Here is a 25,162-nt window from a genome sequence, read left to right on the forward strand (position 1 = left end):
CCATATTGTACATCTCCACAATTAGCTGCATCAAGTTTACGACAGACGCTGCATACATGAACGGAAACTATGCATCTCTGTCTTTCAAAATAACACAAGATATGCATATACGTTTGTATGTTGAGAAAAACTAGGTATTCAGAACAAAAGGCATGTAACTTAACTAAAAGCTGGTTGATTAGTATTGCAAAGAAGTTGATTATAGCGCCATTGCACACTGTTGTTACTCTGGTAGTAAGTATGGCCGTTTTTGGTTGCACCATTGGAAGGGATTGAATAGGCTTTATTGTCCCTGAGAGGCAATTTGGTTTGCAAATAATAGGCTAGTCAACACAACCAATGCGCATCATAAAATAATAAAGACAAATAACATACAGTAGATGTCATCATAATAAAGTTGCAATGAGCTATAAAAGCACTGAGAGTCCATCAGTCATCGTTCAATAGCATATCAAACTACAGCTTGTTTAAGAACTCAACAGCTGAGGGAACAAATGATCTCAGATATCAGTTTGATTTGGCACTTCTAGGGAAAGTCTATCTCCTCGAACTCTGCATGAAGTGGGTACTGGGGGTCCAACAGGATGACCTTTACCCTCTGAGCAGCTCTATTTTGATGGCCAAGATCATTCAGGTTGGTGCCAGTGGTCTTTTTGGCAAACCAATCTTTCCCAGACTTTTTTTGTTAACAATGTCGAGGTTGCCAAACCAACAAATCATAGCAAAAGTTAAAAATGACTCAACAAAAGATTAATAAAACATTTTCAAGAGCCAATGAATACAGTCTGTGGTTGGCCTTTTTGCAGATGAAGAAAGTATGTAATAAAGACAGAAAGTGGTCCACAGATTCAATTTTCGTATTCTATACTAGATTATAGTTTTGTTTTTTGTTGTTGTTGTCGATATGATATTAAAGTAATGTAATTCCAGGTGTGATTGTTTGTATTTATCCGCACGCTTCCACCAGGCTTTTATATTGAAGGTTGAGCCCGGAAGCTGTGGTGTTTCATACCGGCTGGCTCGACACTTGCACCCCAAATCGCCTTACGGTTGTTTGGACTTCAGCGGGGTCTTTTCTATGTCTGTGGGAATTTGTTTCGGGCAGAAAGCACGGACAGAGAAGGACCACAGCATTTCTCAACAAGGATATTTTGTCACATTTGAAGACCCCAGGCTTTTGTTATCCATTTAAAAAAGACACACTCCGTTCCCCCCCCTCTACCCGGTGAGTTGCCTCTCCCTAAAAGATCTTCAAGTTTGATGCAATAGCGGATGTCCTCGTGTTCAATTCAGATTTTACAACACTGCTGAAATGCTGGCTTGAGGTCTGTAGATGAACATTTTTTATCCACGCTTGGTTTTAAGTCATAATTTCTCTCGTAATTCTCATTTATGGGGGGTCAAACGCGGTGAATTAACACAGGCAAACATTTGTACTGCTGCAAAACTTCGCGTAACGTTACACGCACAACCGTTATCGTGATAACCGTTAACGTTACCTTTTTGACGTCATGAAGAATAGTGGTTACCATCGCAACTTAGCTAATTTAATGTGGGCTAATATAACGGTGTTACCGAGCGAAACTAATAATTAAACCCATATTTTTTTTAACACATTAAATGGTTTATATTAATGTATTCATAGTGTCGTGTCCCTGTAGCTGTCGTTTTGTCCGAAATGTAACCAGCGGTTGTCTTAACATTTGATTATATAGTGTTTAAATTACAACTCTCGGCGGCAAACAGGCTAATTGCTCACAAGCTACAAGTGGGCATGTCTTCATCTTGGAGCTCAATTACCCCAGTGGGCGTCCTCGCACGTTTTTCTTGAACTTTACCAAACATTTTCTTCTTATTCTCTCAATGTCATTGACTTTTTTTTTTTAAAGATTCTACTCACTTGTACTCGGTGTGATGATGCTTATTGTTGTTTTCTTCATTTACCAAAATGGAGAAGGTCTCATTCACGGTTCAGTTTTGGATCGTGAACTTAAAAACATTTAGTGTTGTCAAACCAAACAAGAACCGAGACTTGCTTTGATCTTCATTTTTTAAATACAGTAGCACAGTTGACGCTAAATAAGATTAGAAACGTGTATTCATTGATGAATTAAGGGTATAATAACAAATGTGGTGATGGAGGCATGTAGGTTAATTGTTCTTGAGAGGCCACTGCGTTTGATTTTGATATATTGTTTTGAAAATGTCTGCACAGTTTTTGTGGGTTTTGGTGTGTTACTGTTCTTGCCATTTGCTATTGCTTACATAGCATGAAACCCATTGTAATTTACAACAAGCTTTATTTTGTATCTGTATCATCTACAGCAGATCTGTATCAATACACTCAGGTTATATTCTAAAGCACCCACATGTGGTTGATGTGTTGACATAACAAAAACTCCTGGGTTTCCCTTGATCATTTCAGTGTCATATTGCAGTTCAACACAGGTCATTATCAAACTGTCAGGCTTATATTTCAACTAGACTGTACATAGTACTGATACATGTATGTAGCAGTAAGCAGAAAAGGGGCTTCAGCGGTAAAGCAGGCCAAGGTAGAAAAATATAATTTTGAAAGTATAAATGATGGTAATTTTACAAGGTCAATATTAAGGCCAGAGCAAACCATTGTTTTCATGTTCTATTCATCTGTTGATTGGTTTCTTGATTAATAATTCGTTTTTGAATGTCAGAAAATGATGAAAAATGCAGATTGCGGTTTCCCAAAGTCCAAAGTTACAGGCCACAACTGAAAGATATTCAGTTTACTGTCATAGAGGACTAAAGATTAATATATTAACATTTGAGCTGAAATCTGAGAATCTTCTCTTAAAAATGACTAACCAATAATTGATGATCAAAACTGTTGGCTTCTTATCATTGCTCGCTACATCACACAATGCCTCGACTGTCTTGCAGGGATTTTTTCGTCCACAGTAGTCAAAGTAGTTTGGCTCATACACCCTTACAATAGTTACTTTATGTACACTTGAGCAAAGGGGTAGTGCATTCTGGGACTAAATGCAGAACCACTTCTGTTCCTGTGGTTTTTTGTGCTTCGTCGGCATTAACAGGTTCAGGAATAGGGATTTTCTTTTCTTTTTCTTTTTGTGAAACATTCTATTTTTTTGTGGACTGCTTTAGATTTACTTGTCTCTTTCTCTTTCAGGTCCTGTGATACAGGTGTTGTTGCCGTCCTGTGACGGATTTTTCCTCTCAGCAGTCGGGTGTAAGGAGGAGAGGAAGCAAAGATGCCGAAACCGGTAAGAGGCTGAAAGAGGATAGATGAGAGTTGGCATACAGATGTCAACTACTTTTATCATACAAAGTTGTGGAGAGATACAGTACTGGGAGGAGTGGGGAGCAAGGAAAAAACACTTAAGTTAGACACTTTAACTGTTGGGTTGTTTCCAAGGTGTTAAACAGTAGGCCATATTGCTCAATATGTATAAATATGGATCAGAAACCTGAAACTTGTGTGTTTGTTCCTCTCTAGTTTGCTTGTATTAACTGACTGCATCACTGCTCTCCAGTTATCATAATAGTTAGCCTGCGCTGCTGCTGAAAGCTACATTTGAGCGTTCTGGGAAGTGGCAGTTTCATCCCCATGGCTGCTCCCACTCCTCATAGGCCTCTTCCAAGTAAACAACAGCCAGAGTGTGAAGTGAACTGCCTGGCCCACAGGCCTTGCAACTGCAACACTGCTGCCATTGTTGCTTAAAGGGTGGAGAGAATGCCAGAGTCCTGGGATGTGAACGACGCCAAAACAAAACCAATTTGATCCAGTCTCTTCATGGCTGTCTGATTCCCACTGTTATCATGCTGCTTTTTCTTCATAAACTTGGGTAGAAGTCAAGCATAACATCATCAGCATGGGGAGCTTGCATTTTGCACAATAAGGTAACTCTTTGATTAGCGTTTTCTCACATGGAAAGATTTAAATTTCAATTAGCTAAAGCTTGCATCAGAAAGTTTCCTGGGAACTGTTAAAGACGGGCTTCAGGCTTTGCCACAAGTGAAGAACATCTTCTGTCTAGTTCTCTCTCTGTGTGTGTGTGTGTGTGTGTGTGTGTGTGTGTGTGTGTGTGTGTGTGTGTGTGTGTGTGTGTGTGTGTGTGTGTGTGTGTGTGTGTGTGTGTGTGTGTGTGTGTGTGTGTGTGTGTGTGTGTGTGTGTGCTACAGAAGAGGAACAGCCAGGCACTGATGTCATCCTCCACTTCCCCCTCTTGTCCCCTGAGTCACCAGGGCACTATCCCAAAAACAGGACAGCGGAGGGCTGGATGCTCTGCTGAGAGTGATGTCTCTGTCAAAGACAATAACTGACAGAGAAAGTACAGATTGTCGCAGGGAGGCGCTGACATAATAAACAGAGGAAACAAGAGCAGGGCCCATCTGAAATGACCTTCTCTGTGAGTGTTAGCAGAAGCCAAACTTTTGGAAAAGGCCCTTTATGTCTCACAACTTATCTGTAACCAAGTCACAAAAACAATAGCGAGGTTGAGTAACAAAAACTTTGGAGTTAACTGGGAGGGTACTGAGTTGAGCATGCTGTGCTTTTACAGTAACAATCACAACTTTATAGTTTTCAAAATATCTATTAAAACATGGTTCTGGTTCATAGGAAGGCTTTTGCAGTCGGGTTACATAATGATCAAAATCACACACAAATAAAACCCTTTAACTGTGAGATAAATGTAGCTTTGTATTTTTACACATAAGTGGTTCCTTAACATTTACTTCAAATTTATTTAGTAGAGCTGCAACCAGTTAGTCAATAATCAGAAAATGAATCTGCAGCTGTGTTCATAATTTATTCATCGTTTGTGTTATTTTTCTGGTTAAAATGCCAAACATACGATAGGTCCTGCTTCTTAAATGTGAAAATTTGCTGTTTCTGTGACAGTTAATTTTAACTTTTTCTTTTTTTTTTAATAATATTTTTAGACTGGTGGTCAGCCAAAATAAGCCAAATAAAGACACCACCATGACCTCTGAGAAATTCTCTATTATTTAACATTTCATTGACTAAATTAACTGAGAAAAAAGATCAGCAGAGTAGTTGAAAGTAATTGTTAGTTGCATGTAAATGAAATTTTTAGTAATCTTGAAGATATTGGGATTGTCACTTTGAACCTTGGCTGCCTCAAAATGAACTCAATATATTTTATAAAAAGTTAAAAAGATGAATTATAATTGCTCTCACTCCACAAAAAGACAGAGCAAGGCTCAATTACAAGAAAGGCTGTCTGTATCCAATCTGAAATCCATGGGTGATAAATTGATCATTAATTGGATACTAGCATCCATATCTGATAGTATGAATATCAGTGTGGATAAAGCTAAAACAACAAATAACAAGTAACGTGCTGATGCTCATAACTCCTGACATCACATCCCACACCTACTTGACCCAACCCTTTCTGTTCGGTGCACTCTGTTGGCCAAGGGGCAGGGGGAATTATGAGGTGACGGCATCCCACAGGAAGAGGGCCCTCACCGGCTTCCTAGCTTGTGGCTGTTTTTCCTGTTTGCTGGAGAAGGGGGCCTGCTGTGTACATCGGGGGGCCAAGTCTGTATATCAACATCCTGTCTGTGTGGAAGTACCGAGGAAGGGTGAAGGTGGTGGAATATCACCAGACGACTGTCAGGGAAGATGAGCATGAAGTTGAGGAATAATAAGAAAAATGACAGAGGAAATTAATTTGTCTGGATTTGTAGGAATTTTAAGGGCCAAAAAATATAGGTGGTTTATGGTCAAGGGAGGAGTTACGATATCGCTTGGCAACATTAAAACTCTGTTTGCCAGTTTTGTTTGACCCTTCACCTCATTTACAATACAAAGCTAGGTCTATAATTAAGTAGAGTTAGCTCGCTCCTTTTTCCACTTTATTATCCCTCTAGTGTATCCTGTAAAAGCACTGGAAACTTTTCAGATTCTGGACCTGACTAACTAGATTTGTTTTCCTCTCACGCAGCACTCACCTTCCCTCCCCCCCTCCCCCCAAAAGGATGGATGTGTCTGTTTTTGTAGGTAGCAGTGATTCCTCCTCGGCTCTCACTGCTCCTTCCATTCCTCCTTCCCTCCGAAGCCTGCCTCACCCTGCAGGGGGGTTAATCGGGGGGACAGACAGCTGCTTGGAGCCCAGCAGGCTAGATTAGCAGCTCTACTGATTGAAGTGTGTGTGTGTGTGTCTTTCTTAAGGCCTCCCTCAGCAAAGCTCCTCTAAACAGCTTACAGTAACTAAACAGCTGCACATTTAACAAGTGGCCTGTCTGACAGAGGACTCGTCTTTGCAATTGAAATGGAGAGGGGGATTTAGTAACATCCCAAAAGAGCACATGAAAAGGAAAAAAGCACAAAATGTATATTCAGCTACTGAATTTAACACAACTTGAAGTACTTGTTAGCCCTCCCATCTTTTGTAGGCTGCTCTTCTTAGTACAGTCTTTACCTAAACTCCTGTATCTTATCTCCAACTGTATCTTGAGGTCTGTTTAGAGATGCTCTGCAAGAACAAGTTTTCAAATTGTTGGAGCGGACACAAAGTGTATGTAAACTTCCCCGCTTTCTTAATCACTGTTTGATCTAGGAAATGAGAAAAGGAAGGTAGAATACAATGAACTAAATAACATAAATAAACTTAGATGGAGTGCAATTAAACTCCACTTGAGCACAGCATCGTTCAACATCCTCACTTCACTGCTGGCTGCGACTCGTCTTTTTCCAAACATGTGCATGCTTGGTCTGACTCGGTGCATCAGACCAGCACTGCAGGGATTTGCATCTACGTTACATCAGGGCTTCACACTTGAAGGTGTCTCTTTAACTGATGACACGCACATCTTGAGTCCATCACTTTCAAAAGCACAGTGTTTATTTAAGTCCCTGAGAAGTGCACCGGCCTGTGACGGTTGGTCAAATTTGTTTCACTATTAGTATTTGATCCGTCCAGTTTTATAACATTAGCCACACGATTGAATCATTTTATCTCCTTTCAAGTTAGAGGAGGGCTAAACCGGAAGTTAGCCGGCTCATCCCTGAACGATGACAAAGCCCATGTAATATCACGCAACCAGCTTGGAGACGGGTCAGGTGTGCTTTGACCCGACTTCAGAGATGGTCTGTCTTAGGTGTGACTCGGCGCAACTAAGGGTGCGTTTAAACTGATAATGGAAATGCAAATCAGTGCGCCGTGGTTTGGTTCAGTGCAGCCAAAAGTGAACTGATGCAGCTAAAAGTATGAGGCCAAATTCCTTTTTTGTGTTGATTATACTGCTGGCTTCACCTGTTAGTTTTGAAATAGAGTAAATTGGTCCTTTTAAAAACGGTCAAGTTGCCCAGTCAGAGTGTCTAATGTCACCAGACAGACAGTGTTGTATAAGGACAGCCTTGCAAAAGTCGTTCCTTGGAGACTTCTCAGTTGTCGGAGTGTGTGATTAGCTGTGTCAGTGGCTCGGCATGTTGTTGTCCCTGTTCTCCTCCCCCTCTCTCTGCAGGAGAGAGAGGATTAGCTGACCGTCTGCTCCACACAGGATTCCACCTCTCTTCACTCTGGGTTGGCTATGTTTTGGCAGAGACCCACACACACACTCACACGCATGCAGCACAAAGGTTGGCTCTTCACAGCTGATTGCTGATGGCAGGCGGGCCCCACACAAACACAGGGGAAGGGACATTCAAGGCCAGTCACTTGGAAACCTCAGCTCAGCAGTACATTCTCCATAACTACTCCCATCTCAAAAAGTCAATGAGGCAGCTACTGTTGAAACTAACATAGTCTTAATTCATCCGCCAATGAACCATGAACAGGTTATTTTGTCGCTCTGGCTCGGAGTAGATGAAGATGTTGTCCCAGTTAAATTTTGCCTTAGTTGGCATTTGTGTATTGTTGCTTTTCACAAAAAGCACAAAGATTAAGGTGGTCTGTCTGCCAGCGTTAAGAGTCACTGAGGACAAAGGGTATATGCGTTAAATATGACGCTATGTTCCAGTCCAAATCTGAAAAGAGCACAAGTTTATTGCCGTAATCACAATTTAATATGAGATGCAGGACCCAGACATTTATTTATACAAGAAGTGTAGCAGATTTCTATCTTGTGCATAACATGACAATATATTTAGCCTTTGCTTGTCCTTTTAGCAGTTGTAACTTTTAGTGACTCTCATTAGAGGTTGTTTTTTTACAGAGGAACACAAGACCACAGTCTCTACTCCCTGCCAGAGACCTACCAGCATCAAAGTTAACAGTAAAACTGTGAAAGATCCTTTTCTGAATGCTTTTTTTATTGCTAAAGTTAGTCATGTCATATTTTGTGTGTGTGTGTGGGAAACACAAAACATAGTGTAAAAACAGAAGGGCGGAGGCGTCAACACTTGCCACCTCTGTTTAACGATTTTCGGGTATTGGTTCCTCTTGGTTAAAAGTTTTCAGTAGATTGTGTTCTACCATTTAACCGTATCCTTGTCATCCTCATTGAAAAGATGTAGACAAGGCAGTGTTGAAATAAGCAGCTAATGTTATTTGATGCTAGTTTCATCAGTGTAGAGTGCCTACAATTCTGGACTCACTTCCATATAGCACCTCATCAATAACTCCTAGAAATCTTCCTAAAAACTGAACTACACACAGCCCGACACAGCTGTGTTTACAATGCTAGCCATGCCAGCTAGCTGTTAGCCACCGCGCAGGCTGGTAAAATGGATCCATCGCATCCCTTTGTATCCGCTGGTTGTGTTGGAGCCTCCGTGTGAGACGCTTTGGTCAGAAAATGTGTGTTTTTAAAACTTATTTCGGGGCTGTGCTCAATGTCAGTCTTGCTATGAGTGAGTTCGGTGCTCTATCCTACTTACTGGATCTTTGTGAAAACAGCCCCAAGATCAAGGAAGACCACTACAACTGTGGGTGGTGAGGAAAAGAAGAAGAAATGCAACAACATAGTCATTCCATATATGTCTAAAGTATCTGAGAAACGCACTAAGACAGAAACTGGTCCACCCGAAAGACTGCACTCCTTCACACAAGATAAGCAATCTAGTGTATGTAGTATAATTCAGTGAGGAATGCACAGACTTGAACTAAATAACCACTAAGTGAACGCAATACAGGAGGGCCAACTCCTCAGGTCAAGACTCTGCAGTTTATAGCGTACATATTTTGAACAGGGAGGACAGAAGGTTTGAAGGAAGAGTGAAGGAGGTGATCTTTGTCAAAGTAGAGAAACCATCCGTCAACAGAAAAAGAAGTACACTACAACCCCACTTATTCCCCTCCTACAACACTGTCCTTTCATCCCTTTCCCAGGAGACTTAACAACCTTTTATATTTGGCCTCATGTGACAACTGTCTTTTACACTCGGCCTCAGGTGATTCCAATAACGAATGTTGTTAAGATAGCCAGGAGCGCTAACGAACCAAGTGGTATCATGTTAATGAGAAAGTACTTTTCCACAGGTAGTGACAAATGTGTGCATAAAGTAGACATGGCCTGGTATATTCATGCAACTATGTGACTATTTCAGACAAGCTTAAATCATAATATCTTTTTTTTTCAAACCGTCTATATTTCAGCACTTAGCTGAATGCGAGGTACATCTCCTGTTATGCTTGAAGCACTTATGACAGAATTTCACCTTTAATTGCTTGTAAAAACATATTTAGGTAACGCTGTTGCCCAATCCATGTCTGAGAAATTCACCAACATTACAATATAGCTATCTGCTATATTGTAATGTTGGTGAATTTCTCAGACATGGATTAAGCTTGATCTTGACATGGCCTAAAAATAAAACGCCTTAAACATGCCACAGAGATTTGTTCCCAATGAGCCTAAAATATTTATTTCAATGCAGCAACTGAATTGACTGAATGCAAAACTTTGTACTTTTTTCCTTTTTATTATAATTGGGCTTTATTTTGTTTTATTTGTATGTTTTTATACTTACAATTCTTACTGTTAAATCATCTGATATTTTGTTTTTTATGTAAAGCACATTGAGTTGCCCCTGGAATACAACAGTCCTTTTTTAGATATAATAATAATAATAATAATAATAATATTGTAATATAAATGCACTATTGTATATTACAGTGACAGGCCATGCAGGAGTGTTCATGTGAGTGGAGAAAGTGCTGCAACTTTTTTTTTTAATTGATGAGTCCAGATATGTTTGCTGTGTAGACACAAGTTTCATGGATTATTCATTGCAGGGATATTGAAAGAAACAGAGATGGATGAGTGCAGGGGAGACTGTGAAGAAATATTGAGAGGGGGGTGGGAGACATGTGCAAAGTAAGCACTCTTGAGGTTTTCTATATAATTGCAGAAGGGAAATGGGATTGTTCATTGCCTCACTTTGTTGTGTCCTCTTCTTTTTTGGATTGTTGACTCATCTACAAATACCCTCGCTGTAACTTTAATCTCAAAAGAAGCACAGCCCAGATCATCTCTCTGGCTTCCTGTTGCGCTCTATCTCCCCTGCTCTCTGCATGCACTCTTGCTAAACTTTTAGGTTTTGCACTCTGTCGCTCTTGCTGCTCATTTTGCTCTTTACCCTGCATCTTTTGTGGCCTCCTTTTTTCTTGTGTTGTTAACCACCTCTGAGGCAGAGTACAAACTCAGTGTGGGTGGGTGGTGGAGGATGTCGGATGCCTCAGAGGTCAGCGCTGATCTATTCTGTGTCATCAGCTGCTGCTACTTTTTCTTCTACTTGTTCAATCAGTGCTGCTTAACAAGGCACAGCCATTGACTTGAGTTGTATCCTCTCCTCCGCCCCAGCAGTGGACTGTGTGTGATCAGCAGGCTGCCACGAAAGGTGGGGCTTAATCGTCCTGGCAGGGTGTTGAGAGCGTAGGATGGAAAGAGAGAGTGAGAGCAAGCAGTCTGCACAGTTCTTTCACTAAAGTTGGGTTTGGATTGAGGGAAGTAGACACATTCCTCACATACTGAGCAGACATTCTTCCATTTTCCTCCTGTAGGAATTCTTTAATTTCCTGGAAGATCGACCAAGGAAGACAGCAGCACTCACACTCATAGACAGTTCACACCAACCTGTTGTGTTGTCAGGTAGAAATTGAGCCAGCGGATTCAAACTAAATTGGTTTAGGTATGGTTTAGGTTTTACAGTCTAACTTTCTCTCTCTGACTTTGCCAATGGTTTGTATCCATAGATGACATGTGTTGCAAGTCTTAAGCCTATGGGTTGAGACACTGGCCATAAATCACAGTGTCCCAGTTTTGCATCTGACTGAATAAAATCTTTTTGAAGTTCCTCATTCCCCACGATCCCTCACCCCTTTTTTCATGTCCTCTGTCTGTCTGCTGTCTAACAGAGGCATAAAATTCCTCAAAAAACAAGTATTAATATCAAAAATATGTGCTTAAACTTCCACATATTCTTGTAGATTGTGAACATTTATTTATGAAAATGTACATACTACAGAGTTGGCAGGTGCTGACATTTTTGACTGAATTTACATGAAGCTGTCACTTATTCCAAATAAAAACTCTTTGGTTAAAAAATAATATATGATAATAGTAATGAATGCCATTGTAGGTGTCATCTTATCATAACATGGCTGTAATTGTTCCTGGCATATTTAACCTGGCATATTTCACTCACTAGGTTGAACAAGATGTGGTAAAGCTTATTGAGAAGTTAACATATTGATCACACTTTTCAGAAAACCTTCCTTTTTTTTCGATTATGGAAAAGAGTTTTGTAACTACAAAGGACAGGCTAAGATGTATTTCATGTTTCATTGTGAAATCACTGCTTTTCTAATCTAGCAAACAAACTAAATTTCTTGTTGCTTTTTGTCTGTTTTTTAGATCAATGTCCGTGTGACTACCATGGATGCAGAGCTGGAGTTTGCCATCCAGCCGAACACTACAGGAAAACAGCTCTTTGATCAGGTTAGCATAAAATAACTAAAAATGTGACAACTACAAAAATGCTATTTTTGGTATTAAAAGTTGGCTTTGGGTAGCTACTGTATTTACCACAGTTGTATGCACAGTTTCTTTTTTTCTTTTAAAAGAAAAATACATTTCGGTGCGCTCACTTGGGTTTCATCTTTGTTCTTTTTTTGCTGACCAAAGAGGAGGAAGATGAAGACATTTATCAGAGCTCCATCTTATCCTTGTCTCTCATAGTATCAAAGAGTTTGGACTCAAAAACAACAAAAGCTTCTTCACCCTCATTTTAGGTTGTGTATTAGAAAGTTTACTGTTTTTACAGATAATGTAAACATAGCGAAGCATTTTAGGTTTTTCATATTGTATATCAGTAATGATTTGAAGCACTGAACTGTTAGTTTGTAAAGCTGGATGATTCTGGTCCGTTAAAATGATGTAAGTAGGAGACCTGGTGGTGGAGTGGTTTATCCTATGTAGTACAGGCCAGAGGCCTTTACTGTATGTCACCACCGTATATATGGTTACCTGTTTTCTTCCTGTCTATACTGTCAGTTATCAAATAAAGGCAAAATACTATAAAATGTTTAATTTTGTTTTGTCCTCAGGTGGTGAAGACGGTGGGACTGCGGGAGGTTTGGTTCTTTGGCCTACAGTATGTGGACAGTAAGGGCTACATCACATGGCTCAAACTCAATAAGAAGGTCAGTCTCCCTCTGGTTAAATGTTCACTTCTTCCTTTTTCCATCTCTCTGTCTCCTTTTTTTCATGCTTTTTCAGTGTCCCTCTCTTGAGCTTACATTCTCATTTTATCTGTTTGCTTTTCATCTAGTGTTAGTGTCTGGGAAATGCCTAAAAGCTCTGCTGTGGTCTCGAGCCTCAGATGTGCTCTTTTTAACAGGCTTCCTCTCTCACTGAGGCCAACACCCTGCAGCCTTAACACTGTGTGTGTGTGTGTGTGTGTGTGTGTGTGTGTGTGTGTGTGTGTGTGTGTGTGTGTGTGTGTGTGTGTGTGTGTGTGTGTGTGTGTGTGTGTGTGTGTGTGTGTGTGTGTGTGTGTGTGTGTGTGTGTGTGTGTGTGTGTGTGTGTGTGTGTTTTACTCAACAAGTGTGTATGTGCACGAGTAGAGGGAGATGGTGAGAGAGGCAGGGGCTAGAGAAAAAAAAAATGACAGAAAATTCCCCTTGCAGTGAAACCCAGACACAGATGTGTCAGTGTAAGGCCTTCCAGCCAGTGTGGACAAGTGCAGCGCTGTCTGTGTCCTCTGTGACAGGATTTTTTTCCAAGTAATGAGGCTCCAATGGAAACTTTTTTTGTGTGTGTGTATGAGAGTCGACTCTGTACAAATGTACATCCCAGCACACAAGAATATGTCCCCAGATATCAAAAGGATCTGTTTTGACTGGCAATTACCAGATTAAAGTGTGTGCAATGTTATGTGATAAATTTGCTCATTTATTCCAGTCTCTTAACATGCTTTGATATGGATAAAAGGATGATTCAAAAAACAGCACAAATCACAAGCTTTGTTGTGACCCCTTTTTTCCTTTGAGGCGATTCAATGATATTTAGCTGTGACACTGTTTTTAATTTGCTGATTCATAGATAGATAGATGAATGGATGGCTGATGATGATGTTTTTATTCTCCAGGTGACCCAGCAGGATGTGAAGAAAGAGAACCCTCTGCAGTTCAAGTTCAGAGCCAAGTTCTTCCCTGAGGATGTCTCAGAGGAGCTAATCCAAGAGATCACCCAGAGACTCTTCTTCCTGCAGGTAACTAGTCTCTTACTGCACTGGCACACACTACACCTCAAAATAGTTGAGTTAATCATTAAGTATTTGAGGGGGGGAAAGTGTTGAATAAATTAAATAAGTTGCATTTTTTGCCTCCTTCTTTCCTTCCTGTCCTGCCAGGTGAAGGAGGCCCTCCTAAACGATGAGAACTACTGTCCCCCAGAGACAGCTGTGTTACTGGCGTCATACGCTGTCCAGGCCAAGTATGGAGACTATGGCAAAGATGTGCACAAGCCTGGGTACCTCACCCATGACAGACTGCTGCCTCAGAGGTACACCCACACAAAATATGTCTCAAGCTGTATGGCTCTGGCAGAGAAAAACATGTGCTCCTCACTGTGGGAGGTGTCACTGTAGATTTCACACGCACTCAAGGTGTGACGAAAACTGGAACATGTCTCGTTCCCTGTTGGAATTTTCTATGATTTCCTTCAGAGGAAATAATTCAGTGCTGTTCAACATTCCTTAAAGTGAAGTCATTGTGTCTGCGTTTGTGTGTGTAGAGTCCTGGAGCAGCACAAGCTGACCAAGGAGCAGTGGGAGGACAGGATACAGACTTGGCATGAAGAACACAGAGGAATGCTCAGGTATGTGTCAAACTTTTCTCATCATGTTGTCTACTTGTAACCTCTTGAAGTGAGACAAAGTAAATGTGTGTGTAAGTGTACATGCTCGGACTTGTCAAATTGGGACATGGAAGTATGTCATCGTCTGTGCAGTTTATTGTGGAGGGCTGAACAATGCCAAATGTTTCCACAGTTGATACAAAAGTGTTGACAAACCTTTTTTAGAATTTGTGATTTGATTGTAAGATGCAGCAGCCATTTGTTTTAGAAATTAAAAAATACTACACCTACATAAATAATTACATAGCTTGGATTCTCTTTATTTATTTAATGATAGATATCTGTAAATTTTTCTGATAAACCTTTCCTCCTCCCTAGAGAGGACTCAATGATGGAGTATCTTAAAATCGCCCAGGACTTGGAGATGTACGGAGTCAACTACTTTGAGATCAAAAACAAGAAGGGAACACAGCTGTGGCTGGGTGTGGACGCCCTTGGCCTTAACATCTATGAACACGAAGACAAGTAAGGCGTACACACACACATACTCACTCATATACAAGTTATGTATCATTCTGGGGGGGAAAAAGAAAATTTATCCTAGTCCAATACTATACAATATTGCTTTTCTTAGCCTGACAATGAGGAATGTTTGGAGTTGCCATTAAGGCTGAGAAATGTTACCGCTTAAGCTTTTGACATGTTTGCCCTAAAAATGAAACGTATCTTAAGTTGCTTGCAAGGGGCTCAGTGCTGTGGTTTTACAGTTGATTGCTTAACAGGGGCATACCTGATGAGAAGTGGAGGCTTAGGACACAGTGTGTCACAACCAGAAGGGCTGGTAGTTGTTTGTCAACGCATGTTGTCACAATAGTGTCTGTTATACTCACCAAAGCTTTGTCTTATTAATCTGCGTAGAAAATAAAAAATCAGTATTAGAAAAAGATTTGAAATGTATTGTAAACTGTAGTCTTGTGATATTATTGCTGTCATAAGTATATCACAACATTACTATTTTGTCTCTTTCTGAGAAACTCGTAGCTAAGAGATATTTTTAGAAGTGAAAAGGGCAGATGAGGGTTGGGAAATGAAGACCCGTGTCTAACCATTGTAGGAGAGTCTTTCCTGTCCTCCCTGGTCAGAGATTTTCCCCTTTTGTGGACGAAAGGATAGATGTAATCGCAACTCCTGTAGCATTTCCTCTGTTCTCTCAGCTTCTCTCAGCTTTGTCCTTCCTGTCTGTTATCTTGGGTCATCACAGCTGTTATCCTTCCTCTCTTGTCCAGGTGACAAGGGAAGAAGGCAAGGGATAGTTTTTTCTCTCTCCCCCTAGCCATCAATCCCCTCATTATCACTTTATCCCTTTTTTTTCATTCTTTGGTCCTCCTTCATTAGAGAACATCCATTATCCTTTTAATTCTTGGCAGAAGGTGATATTGAGTTTCATCCAGCTTCTTCTCATTACTGCCACAAGCTACTCTTACAGGCTTTACTGAAAATCTACAAGAGGAAATTGAAAAAGACTATTCAATCTCATAATTTCCTGTAAAGTGGTCTGTCTATACCAGACACCATCTGCTGGCTGAAATGTATACAGCATTCTGCCCCAATCTGTCTGAAATCCTATACTATGTGTATTTGTATGAGGTGGATGGAGGTTTAATAAGAGTTAGAGGTGACAACCTTAACCACAATATTATTACCTTTTTTTTTCAGGTTGACACCAAAGATCGGCTTCCCCTGGAGTGAGATTCGAAACATCTCTTTCAATGACAAGAAGTTTGTCATCAAGCCTATTGACAAGAAAGCACCCGTGAGTGTCAAATTCATCAAAAGTAGAGAAAAATCAACACATCTTACTGTCAGTTTCATGTAGATGGTCAACGTTCCCTGCTGAAACATTTCTCTTCCTCTCCTTTTTAAAAAAAACCCCAAAAAAACACATACAGGACTTTGTGTTTTATGCCCCAAGACTGCGCATCAACAAGCGGATCTTGGCGTTGTGTATGGGTAACCATGAGTTGTACATGAGGAGGAGAAAGCCCGATACTATCGAGGTGCAGCAAATGAAGGCTCAGGCCCGGGAGGAGAAGCACCACAAACAAATGGAGAGGTACAGCAGAAGAACACTAACATTCACATTTACATTTTGTACCTAAGGTGATGGAAAAGCCTTCTGAAAACTTCTCTATTGTAGATCTGGCAAGTTTTTGGAACATAAAATGGACTGTCCAAAGTTTTGCAGATCATATAAAATTCATAGATTTTTTTTAAAAAGTATTGAACTTAATTGTTTAAGTAATTTTTAAAGTGCACCAGGCAAAAATAAGGTCTGTCTGTTCCAGTGTTTCACATTTTAAATCTGACAATAATTCAATGCTCACCACTGGCAAATGGTGTTAGAGCAGTTAATCCCCACTTCACTGACTTTTGAGAATACATAAATATGTGTAAACACTTCCACTTGAGTATTACAGTGAAATTGTTACCAAACATTAGCTGCTGATAAAGAGAAGTAACTTCTAGAGCTTCTCCACTGGAGGGCAGACTTTCCTCTTTACACACATGGAGGCAGAAGGAGTGTCTGAGTATTTTAGTCTGTTCAAAATGCTTCAGCTAAGCGGTGTTCAGATCAGAATGAGGACATTTGATTTGTTTTTAGTGAAACTTTTAACCCTTTCTCTCTCAATAATGTTCCTGTAATATGAAACATGTAATCAAAAAACTTTTCAGGGCCCAGCTGGAAAATGAGAAGAAGAAGCGAGAGCATGCGGAGAAAGAGAAGGAGAGGATAGAGCGCGAGAAAGAAGAGCTCATGGAGAGGCTGAGACAGATTGAAGAACAGACAATGCGAGCCCAGAAAGGTGTCCATTTTTCTTTTGATCCATCCATCACTTATCTTTGCTGCTGCCTCCCTCTTTTCTCCATCTGTCTGTCTGTCAAATTGGAGAATCTCTGTAGCACTGTGAGTCAGGGCCAGTCGTATTTATCAAATTTGTATCATCTGAAAGCCCTGTAAATGGACTGAAGCCACTACAGTTTGTTTTTTATTTATTCAATTAAAATAAGATTAACATGTCACATGGCATTTGGCAGTGTATTGCTGTTGAATAAATAATTATTTATGTGTCTTGATGAACAGTGTCTGACTCGACTGCCGGTGTGAAACATTCTGTTTTCAATTTGAATGTACATGAAATCCCAGCAGAAAGATGAAAGTAGAAACCATGTGTAACGTGCATGTGTGTCCGCCCTCTCACAGAGCTCGAGGAACAGACTCGCCGGGCCTTGGAGTTAGAGCAGGAGAGAAAGAGAGCGAGGGAGGAGGCAGAGAGGCTGGAGAGAGAAAGGAAAGCAGCTGAGGAGGCCAAGGCTGAGCTGGCAAAACAGGCCGAAGACCAGCAGAAGAACCAGGAACAGCTGGTGCGTGTCTTTGTTTGACTAATGGTTTGAGCGACATAATTTGTATATTTCTGTGTACATTCTGCTTCACTTTAACATCTTGCCCTGTGGTGTGTTTTTTAAGTGTACATGTGACAGCAGGATTTCTATTTCATTTCAGGCTTCTGAACTGGCTGAATTCACAGCAAAGATCGTTCTCCTGGAAGAAGCCAAGAAAAAGAAAGATGAGGAGGCCACAGAATGGCAGTCTAAGGTACAATACCCTTTATACCCTCTATACTTCATTGTGTAATTTTTGATCATCTTGGAAATCTTCCCAATCACTGCATAAATGGAGTCACTTTTCATTAATGTATTTTGGGGGTATCAAGCCTTTATTGTAGACAGTGGAGAGATGATAGGAAGTACCCATTGGGACTGAAACCAGGGGAGTTTCGGCCTTCATTTTAACCTCCTAAGGTTCAGAGGCACCCCAGGAATTAATTTGATATGAAATTATGAATTCACATCTTAAAGTGTTTGTAACAAACTGTATGGTGTTTTTATTTACTGTGACAGGGACTGAAAACATTACTTCACTATAACAGAATTAATGTTGACTAATGTTTAAAAATTGGATGACCTCCCTCTCTCTCTCTAAAAGGTATTTATGAGCATTGCCCAGTCTAAGCTTTTAGTCACTGCTGATCAGGTCTGTGGGAGGCAAATTACACCCTGTACTTTATTTATACCATGTACATTGGAATATTGTATGGGCAGTCACTGTGTAATTAACAGCAGATTTGTTTACATTCAGCTAAGTCTACACTGATCAGCATCTTTCACTCTCTTGTCTGGTGTGAATCTGGTGTTCATCTCTTGTCATATTCTCTCCCCACCTCCACCCGCAGGCTCTGTCAGCGCAGGAGGACCTAGAGAAGACCAAGGAGGAGCTGAAGACCGCGGTAACAGTGGTGCCAGCTCCTCCGGGCGGCAATGCTGAGCATGACGAGCAGGATGAGAACCATGCAGAGGCCAGCGCTGAGCTCTCCAATGAGGGCGTCAGCCAGCTAGATCTTCGCAGCGAGGAGGAACGCGTCACCGAAGCTCAGAAGAATGAGCGGGTGAAGAAACAGCTGCAGGTAAGAGCGGGGTGGGAAAACCCGTTAGGACGGGACCTCGAGGGCCTAATTTAGCCTGCCGAACAAAGTTTTACTTTTAAGGACGATATCAAAACTTTTGACATAAGAGTATAAGTTCATTGACAAAATAATAACTACTTTTCCCAAGGTCAAGAACTTTCTCACTCAACTTAAGCTTAATTTAAAGTCTAATAAGAATAAAAACATGAATTCACCATCAAATAAATGATACCCACATGTGGAGAGCAACCTGGCGCTGAAATGACGTCTAAAGGTTTTATTTTGTTACTTTCAATTAACCGCAAGAGATTTGCGTCTCTCAAACACAAATAACAACTAGATGATATTATTTTCTAACAGCAGTTTTCTTGCAAAGAAGAAACACCGGTCAGGCAATGGCATATAAGGGTAAGATAAGGCATACGTCTCTGTCCATTCTTCTTTATACTCCTGCTTTTAACAGGAGTAAACGTGCTGGCTTAGATTGTAGCCTGGCTTTAAAGCAGCCCTACAGGTAATTGATCAAACTTAAAAATATCCAATCCCTCCATATGTAACATAACTTTAAATATGTTAAAGGGGCTGTAGATCTAAGCTGGGCTACTGCATAGGCCAGGACTCGTACTGAAGCTATGGCAAGAAGAAATCAACCAAACTATTTGAAAAAAAAAATCTTGAATTAAAAAAAAATAATAATTGAAGAATTGACATACAGGCCTGTGTCTCTCTCTCTCTACTGTGCCTGTAAGCTTACGTTGGTCAGTGGACTGTGCTAAAAACTGTCCTTTGGCTTGAGGGTTCAAAATGAGATAAACCTCTGCACCTCATCAAGGATTTGTTTGCTCGGTGAACACTAAACTCGTTTTGACACACAGATAGCCAAAGGCTGTGGAAAGTGGCTTTGTTGTGCTCGCAAGCCTTCATGACAGTCAGATGTTTACTTTTAAAATGATTGAGGCATATTTTCCCCTATTTTCTCTTCCGCAACTGAGTCCTGTTTCTTTGTTTTTCACTCTTCTCCTCCTTCTTTCCATATCCCTTCATCACCCTGCTTTTTTTCCCCCTTTCTTTTTCTATTTTTCTATTTGCTTCTTTTCTCCGCCCCCCTTTCCCCGTCTTCTTCCTCCTCCTCATCAAACTCTCATCCTTCCTTCTCTTTGGTCTCCCAGACGTTAAGTTCAGAGTTGGCCGAGGCCAGAGATGAAACCAAGAAGACACAGAACGATGTCCTACACGCCGAGAACGTGAAAGCAGGCCGAGACAAATACAAAACGCTGCGTCAGATCCGATCGGGCAACACGAAGCAGCGCATCGATGAGTTTGAGTCCATGTGAGAACAGGACCTCTGGCGGTCTTGTTCCTGAACTTTCCCCTCAACGGCTGCTCGCTTTTCATGGACAACAGATGCTGCCATACTCGAGTCCTCCTCAACACCTTCATTCCCAAACCAGGCAATCTTGAGAATTCATCTCGTCAAACTTTGCCAAAGTCCTTTCCCACATCTCCGCTCGGAAACTTTCGGATATTTTCCTACACGCCACTCTGAACAAGCAAGCTATCATCCTACTGCAGAGATGATTTATAATCCGTAAATGCAGGAGGAAAGAAAAACTATTAAACCAAAATGAAAGCAATTGGATTGTTTTATTTTGAGCAAACATGGCCATAGAAAGCTACTTTTGTTTTTTCTTTTTGTATTTGCTTGACCACTTGTATGCAAAGCTTTAGTATGATTCCATGTCTTCAGTTAAAGATGACCTTTTCTCTGCTTGTTTTTAAGTTCTTCTCTTCTGCTTTTGTTTGACTCGTTTTATTGATAACGCCCTTCTTTTTAGTTAAAAAGGATAAAAATTAGGTTGCTATGTTTCTTCAGCGTTAAAGTTCTGCTACGTTATCATGTCAACATATCATACACTAGATATGCTAGCCATTACTCTTATTTAATCAATTCCAACCATAGGAATTGTTTATATAACAATTACACTGCAGTATTTTAATAGTTTTATTTTCAGGCAGAAAATCAAGAATATGAACATTTTCAGATTTTGAAGAAGACCCCTGTAGGGAAAAGAGCCACCCATCTTGTCACACGGCAGGTTTTGATGATCGAATGTAGCAAAGGTAACAAAGGGAAAGTGTTTTTTACATGCAGAGGTGATAGAATAGCATGTAATGAGCTTTTGCCACTGAGCTATCGCCCTCGAGCTTGAAAGTGTTATGAAGATAAGCTAATTGTGTGTGTGTTTTCCAGTTGCATCCCAGTGTTTCACACCCAGTCACTATAGATGGTTTTCTCTGCCTACCAGCTCACAGAGGAATCCAGGGTATTAAATAGACAGACAGAGTAACAGATAGATGAGTAATAAGTCCAGCCTGTTTTTCTGTCTGTCCAACTGTATGAGTGTGTGTGTGTGTGTGTGTGTGTGTGTGAGAGAGAGAGAGAGCGAGAGAGAGAGTGAGCATGTGTACAGATGTGGACGCTGGCACCTCTCTGGCCGGGGAGCTTATGAAAACATCAGTCCCAACCCGGGACAAATCTCTACCTCAGTAATGTTAGCAGTGGTGACTGACAGTCAAACACTCAGGGTGTCCCCCCTCCCTCCCTTTTCAAAATAAAAAAATAAGGTCATGCTTTTACTGGGTTGCTGTTACATCCTTGGGCGGTGCTCCTGCGCAGGCTACATTTTGTCAGAGCTCAGTTGCTTTGTGGCTGTTTTGTTGGGAAGGATATCAAGAGAAAACATACCTCCTAAAGTGAGATCTAGGTTGAAAGGTGTTAATTCCTACATTTGAAGCTAGTGGTTTTCCCTGCTCCCGGCCTTGCTAAGATACTTTGAGTCATTTAATAAAAATCCCAAACAATGAGGAAGATGAATCTAAATTATGCTGCAAACATGAGAATGGAGATGTTACTGTGTGTGTATACAGGCCATTTTCAGAAGAAGTTGGGTCACTCTGATTCTCTGAGGGGGGTCCTGTGAAACGTTTGGGTACCTAGGAGCCATGAGTTGTTGGTGGTGACAGACCTCTTTAAAAATAAGGCTCTCCTGTAAAACAGCCTTCAAAGTCTACTCAGAACTTGTCTCCTCTGTTACAATTTTACTTTAAGGAAACAGTTTGCAGACCTGCCACGGCTTCTTGGGATTGAGAAACTTGTGAATTAATAAAGAGATGAATTATTTGTAATGTGAAGGGATCCTGCTATAGTGATAAGTGCAAATCTCTCCAGAGTCAAATGGAGAATAGGCCAATTTCTTCCCCTAAAATTTTTTTTTTTTTAACTCATTTAACATCCTTAATGCTCAGACAACAAATCCACTCCACATTTTGTAGGGTGGAAAATGTGTCCCAGGGTGCATTTTTGAAATGAGTAAACTTTTTTTTTTTTAAATCAACAATATAATGAAAAATGTTTATTGTATTTGTGATGCTTTACGTGACAGCTGGTATAGGTTTTTTGTTTTTTTTAATATAGTTTTAAAGTTAAAGCACTTGTATGAAACCAGACACTGAACGCCTGCCTTTTGAGTTTAACTTCAGTGTCCATTGCTAGTGTTGTGTTTGCCATAGCAGGTGAAAAAAAATGACCCTGTGCTTCCAGCTCATATTTTTGTATTGTGTTCAAAGACCCTAAACCAGCAGCACGCATCACTATACTGGACCGCTTCATTGGAGGGGAAAACTCTTATTGACACGTCCACACACCCCCACATTCAAGCTGCAAGGCTTCAGTTAGATTCGGTTTTTTTCCCCAGCAGAATGTTTTTGGCCTGCCTGTCCCCTCCAATGAAGCCAGCGTCTGTGATGATGCCTACTCTGGCACCAGCTGTCACGTTTTGCTGTTTGTTTGTTTTTTTTTGTCGTTTTTTTCCTAATGTTCATGTTAGTATTCTTTAAGGTAGAAGGCACAGATGGATTGCAGTCCATTTCATTGGTTCACAAATAAAAGTTTTAAATTTTGAACGTGTTTTGACTCTTTTGTACTATTTCATGTACAAAATATTCAGACCTGTTTGCTTGTTGTGTTATAAGGCTTAATCTTAACAGGTGTCATCACTTCATCAAAGTGTGGTCTTCGGTCATGTGATAAAAAGTGGGGAAGAAACAAACCTTCTAAATGTGTGGGAGGTTATTTTCTAATCTACGTAAAATAACTGAAATATTATTTGTTACTTTTTTGAAGCGCCACGGTGGATAATCAAGTCTTCAGGTTGTCTTGGGTTTGAGCAGTCTCTCCCATTCTCCTTTGAAAAATTCTTTCAAGCCTCTCACATTGGTCGGGGGCCTCAAGTGAACTATGATCTGCTGATCTTTAGGTCTTTCCACAGATTATCAATGGGGTTAAAGTTCCAGCTTTGATTTGTCACAGACTTGACAGCGTTGTCTTGGCTGTGTGCTTCAATTCGTTGTCGTTTTTTTTCAAAGGACCTCTTTCTATCAAGTCCCATTTATCATCCTTTCACGTTACACCAGGTCTGTTGAGAAGCATCCACATGCCAATGCCTCCACGTCTCAACTAGGGCTGCAATTTACTATTATTTAAATAAGCAATTCATCTTCCAGTGATATTCTCATATCACATTTGAAGAATCTGAAAAAAGAGAGGGCAATTTTCTTGAAAAATTAGACAAACTGCTAAACAATTATTAAAATATACTATAGCTCTAGTTTTAACCGGGGGATGGTAAAATCAGTTGAGTGGATAGGTTTTGAGCAACTATGAATACTTCAAATACACACCTGCTTAATTGCAAGTAACTTAACGTAACATAACTTTTCTATCAAAAAATAATAATTCATTTTATTCCAGCTCAGTAATAAAATTGTAATAGTGGTGTAATACTATCATTGTGTAATTAATGTTGAGTGTTATGTTTTTACCTTTGAGTACCCTGAAAAGGGCTCTATAAATTAAATATTTTATATTCTTAGTATTATTGTATCAAAGTAATATTTTAATTAGAAACTGTAATATGGTGACATTAATGGGTCGTTAATCTGATGATGATGATGAGGTAATACAGGTTCATGTTTTGAAAACACTATGGGCTGATCAGTTATAAAACCTTCAAAATCACATGAAAATTGAAGTCAAACTTTTAATACTGTGATTATATTATGCATATGTACTTTTATGTAGTTTTTTATAAGTAATTGCTTTTCAAGATACTCAAAGACACCATTAGTACTGAAATAGTAAATATTATCAGCGTTAAATTAAATAGCAAATAAAAAATTTGATTCTGTAATTCTCTCATGAGTTAAGGTGGATATTAACATTGACTGATAAAACAAACCTTCAACTACAATAAAAGGACACCACATGTTTTATAGCAGTACTCTTTAATTAACAATTACAGTTACCGTTGAGAATATTACAATAATTAGTTAGTTACAGTGTTATCCTATTGGCAAAACGTAAATATAATTTAAAACAAAAGATTTTTCATCTTACTAGAGTACAGTGGCCTGTTAAACGCAATATCAACAGCACATACGTTGGTTGTCAACATAGTTTCCATTTTCACTATCTAAGGCCGAGTGCACTTTCAAACAAAGTCGGAGAAAAATGAGATACATTCCAAAACATGCTTTCTTATACTGTAGAGTAAATGTCAAGCCTTACAGAAAATCAAAATAGCATTCCCACTTGACTACATAATGTATGTTAAAGGAGGGTGCTGTACTGAAAATAATACTTAAAAAAAATTATATAAGAAATGAAACATTAATGAGCAGAGAAAGAAGCCAGTTTTGTGTACAGTTCAGTCTAGACAGCTAGCATCATGTCACAATAACGGCAAGACCAGGACAGAAACACAGCTATGTACACAAATAAAACACAAGTAAACATGCAGAAACCAAAAACAAATCAAAACATGCATAACAGTTAGCTGAACATAGTTCAGAGTATTGGATGTGTCATAAGCACAATGCCATGAAGAGGCATTACTTTGGGCCCACGCTCAGGTGCCAGGCTGACACACAGTGCCAGGAGGCCAGAGAGAAGGCGCTTCTTCAATACACAGAGGTTTTCTCTCAACAGCACGTGTTATTGTACAAGTGTTCATATTTGTACAATCTGACACGTTGGACAGGAAAGAAACCAGTGGGCTTTATGTAGCTGGCTTGTGATGAACTGTGTGATGAGCTCACTGTGTAGACTTGTTTCCTAGGCGGACATTATGAACTTTCACTACCTGGTCAAGTACAACCAAGCTACAGTATATATCCTGCTGAGAACATTATTTATTGATTGATTAATTATTTAAAACATGAATTAATCCAAGTCAATATACAGTAGTTTAACATTTTAATCTGGCCTAGTCATTCAGAACATCCTACTAATAAAAGTGCAACTAAT

At 40.0% G+C, this 25,162-nt stretch overlaps 1 protein-coding gene across 1 annotated transcript; it reads left to right on the top strand.

Moving 5' to 3' along the window:
• The first annotated feature begins 1,024 nt into the window (after nucleotides 1–1,024).
• LOC134006629 (radixin-like) lies at nucleotides 1,025–21,402 on the top strand. Its single transcript, XM_062445565.1, has 15 exons — nucleotides 1,025–1,225; nucleotides 3,170–3,263; nucleotides 11,830–11,913; nucleotides 12,522–12,617; nucleotides 13,566–13,688; nucleotides 13,830–13,981; nucleotides 14,213–14,296; nucleotides 14,654–14,800; nucleotides 15,992–16,088; nucleotides 16,225–16,388; nucleotides 17,009–17,139; nucleotides 17,538–17,698; nucleotides 17,838–17,930; nucleotides 18,568–18,798; nucleotides 19,968–21,402. Exons 2-15 carry the CDS (start codon nucleotides 3,252–3,254, stop codon nucleotides 20,130–20,132), a joined length of 1,740 nt encoding a protein of 579 aa, XP_062301549.1. The 5' UTR covers nucleotides 1,025–1,225; nucleotides 3,170–3,251; the 3' UTR covers nucleotides 20,133–21,402.
• The last annotated feature ends 3,760 nt before the right edge of the window (nucleotides 21,403–25,162 follow it).

Source organism: Scomber scombrus, chromosome 24, assembly GCF_963691925.1.
Source record: "Scomber scombrus chromosome 24, fScoSco1.1, whole genome shotgun sequence".
Classification (NCBI taxonomy): Eukaryota; Metazoa; Chordata; class Actinopteri; order Scombriformes; family Scombridae; genus Scomber; species Scomber scombrus.

Coding starts and splice junctions, on each gene's coding strand:
- LOC134006629 (XM_062445565.1), top strand. Junction 13,982..14,212: donor GACAGACTGCTGCCTCAGAG/GTACACCCACAC, acceptor TTGTGTGTGTAG/AGTCCTGGAGCAGCACAAGC. Junction 14,801..15,991: donor ATCTATGAACACGAAGACAA/GTAAGGCGTACA, acceptor TTTTTTTTTCAG/GTTGACACCAAAGATCGGCT.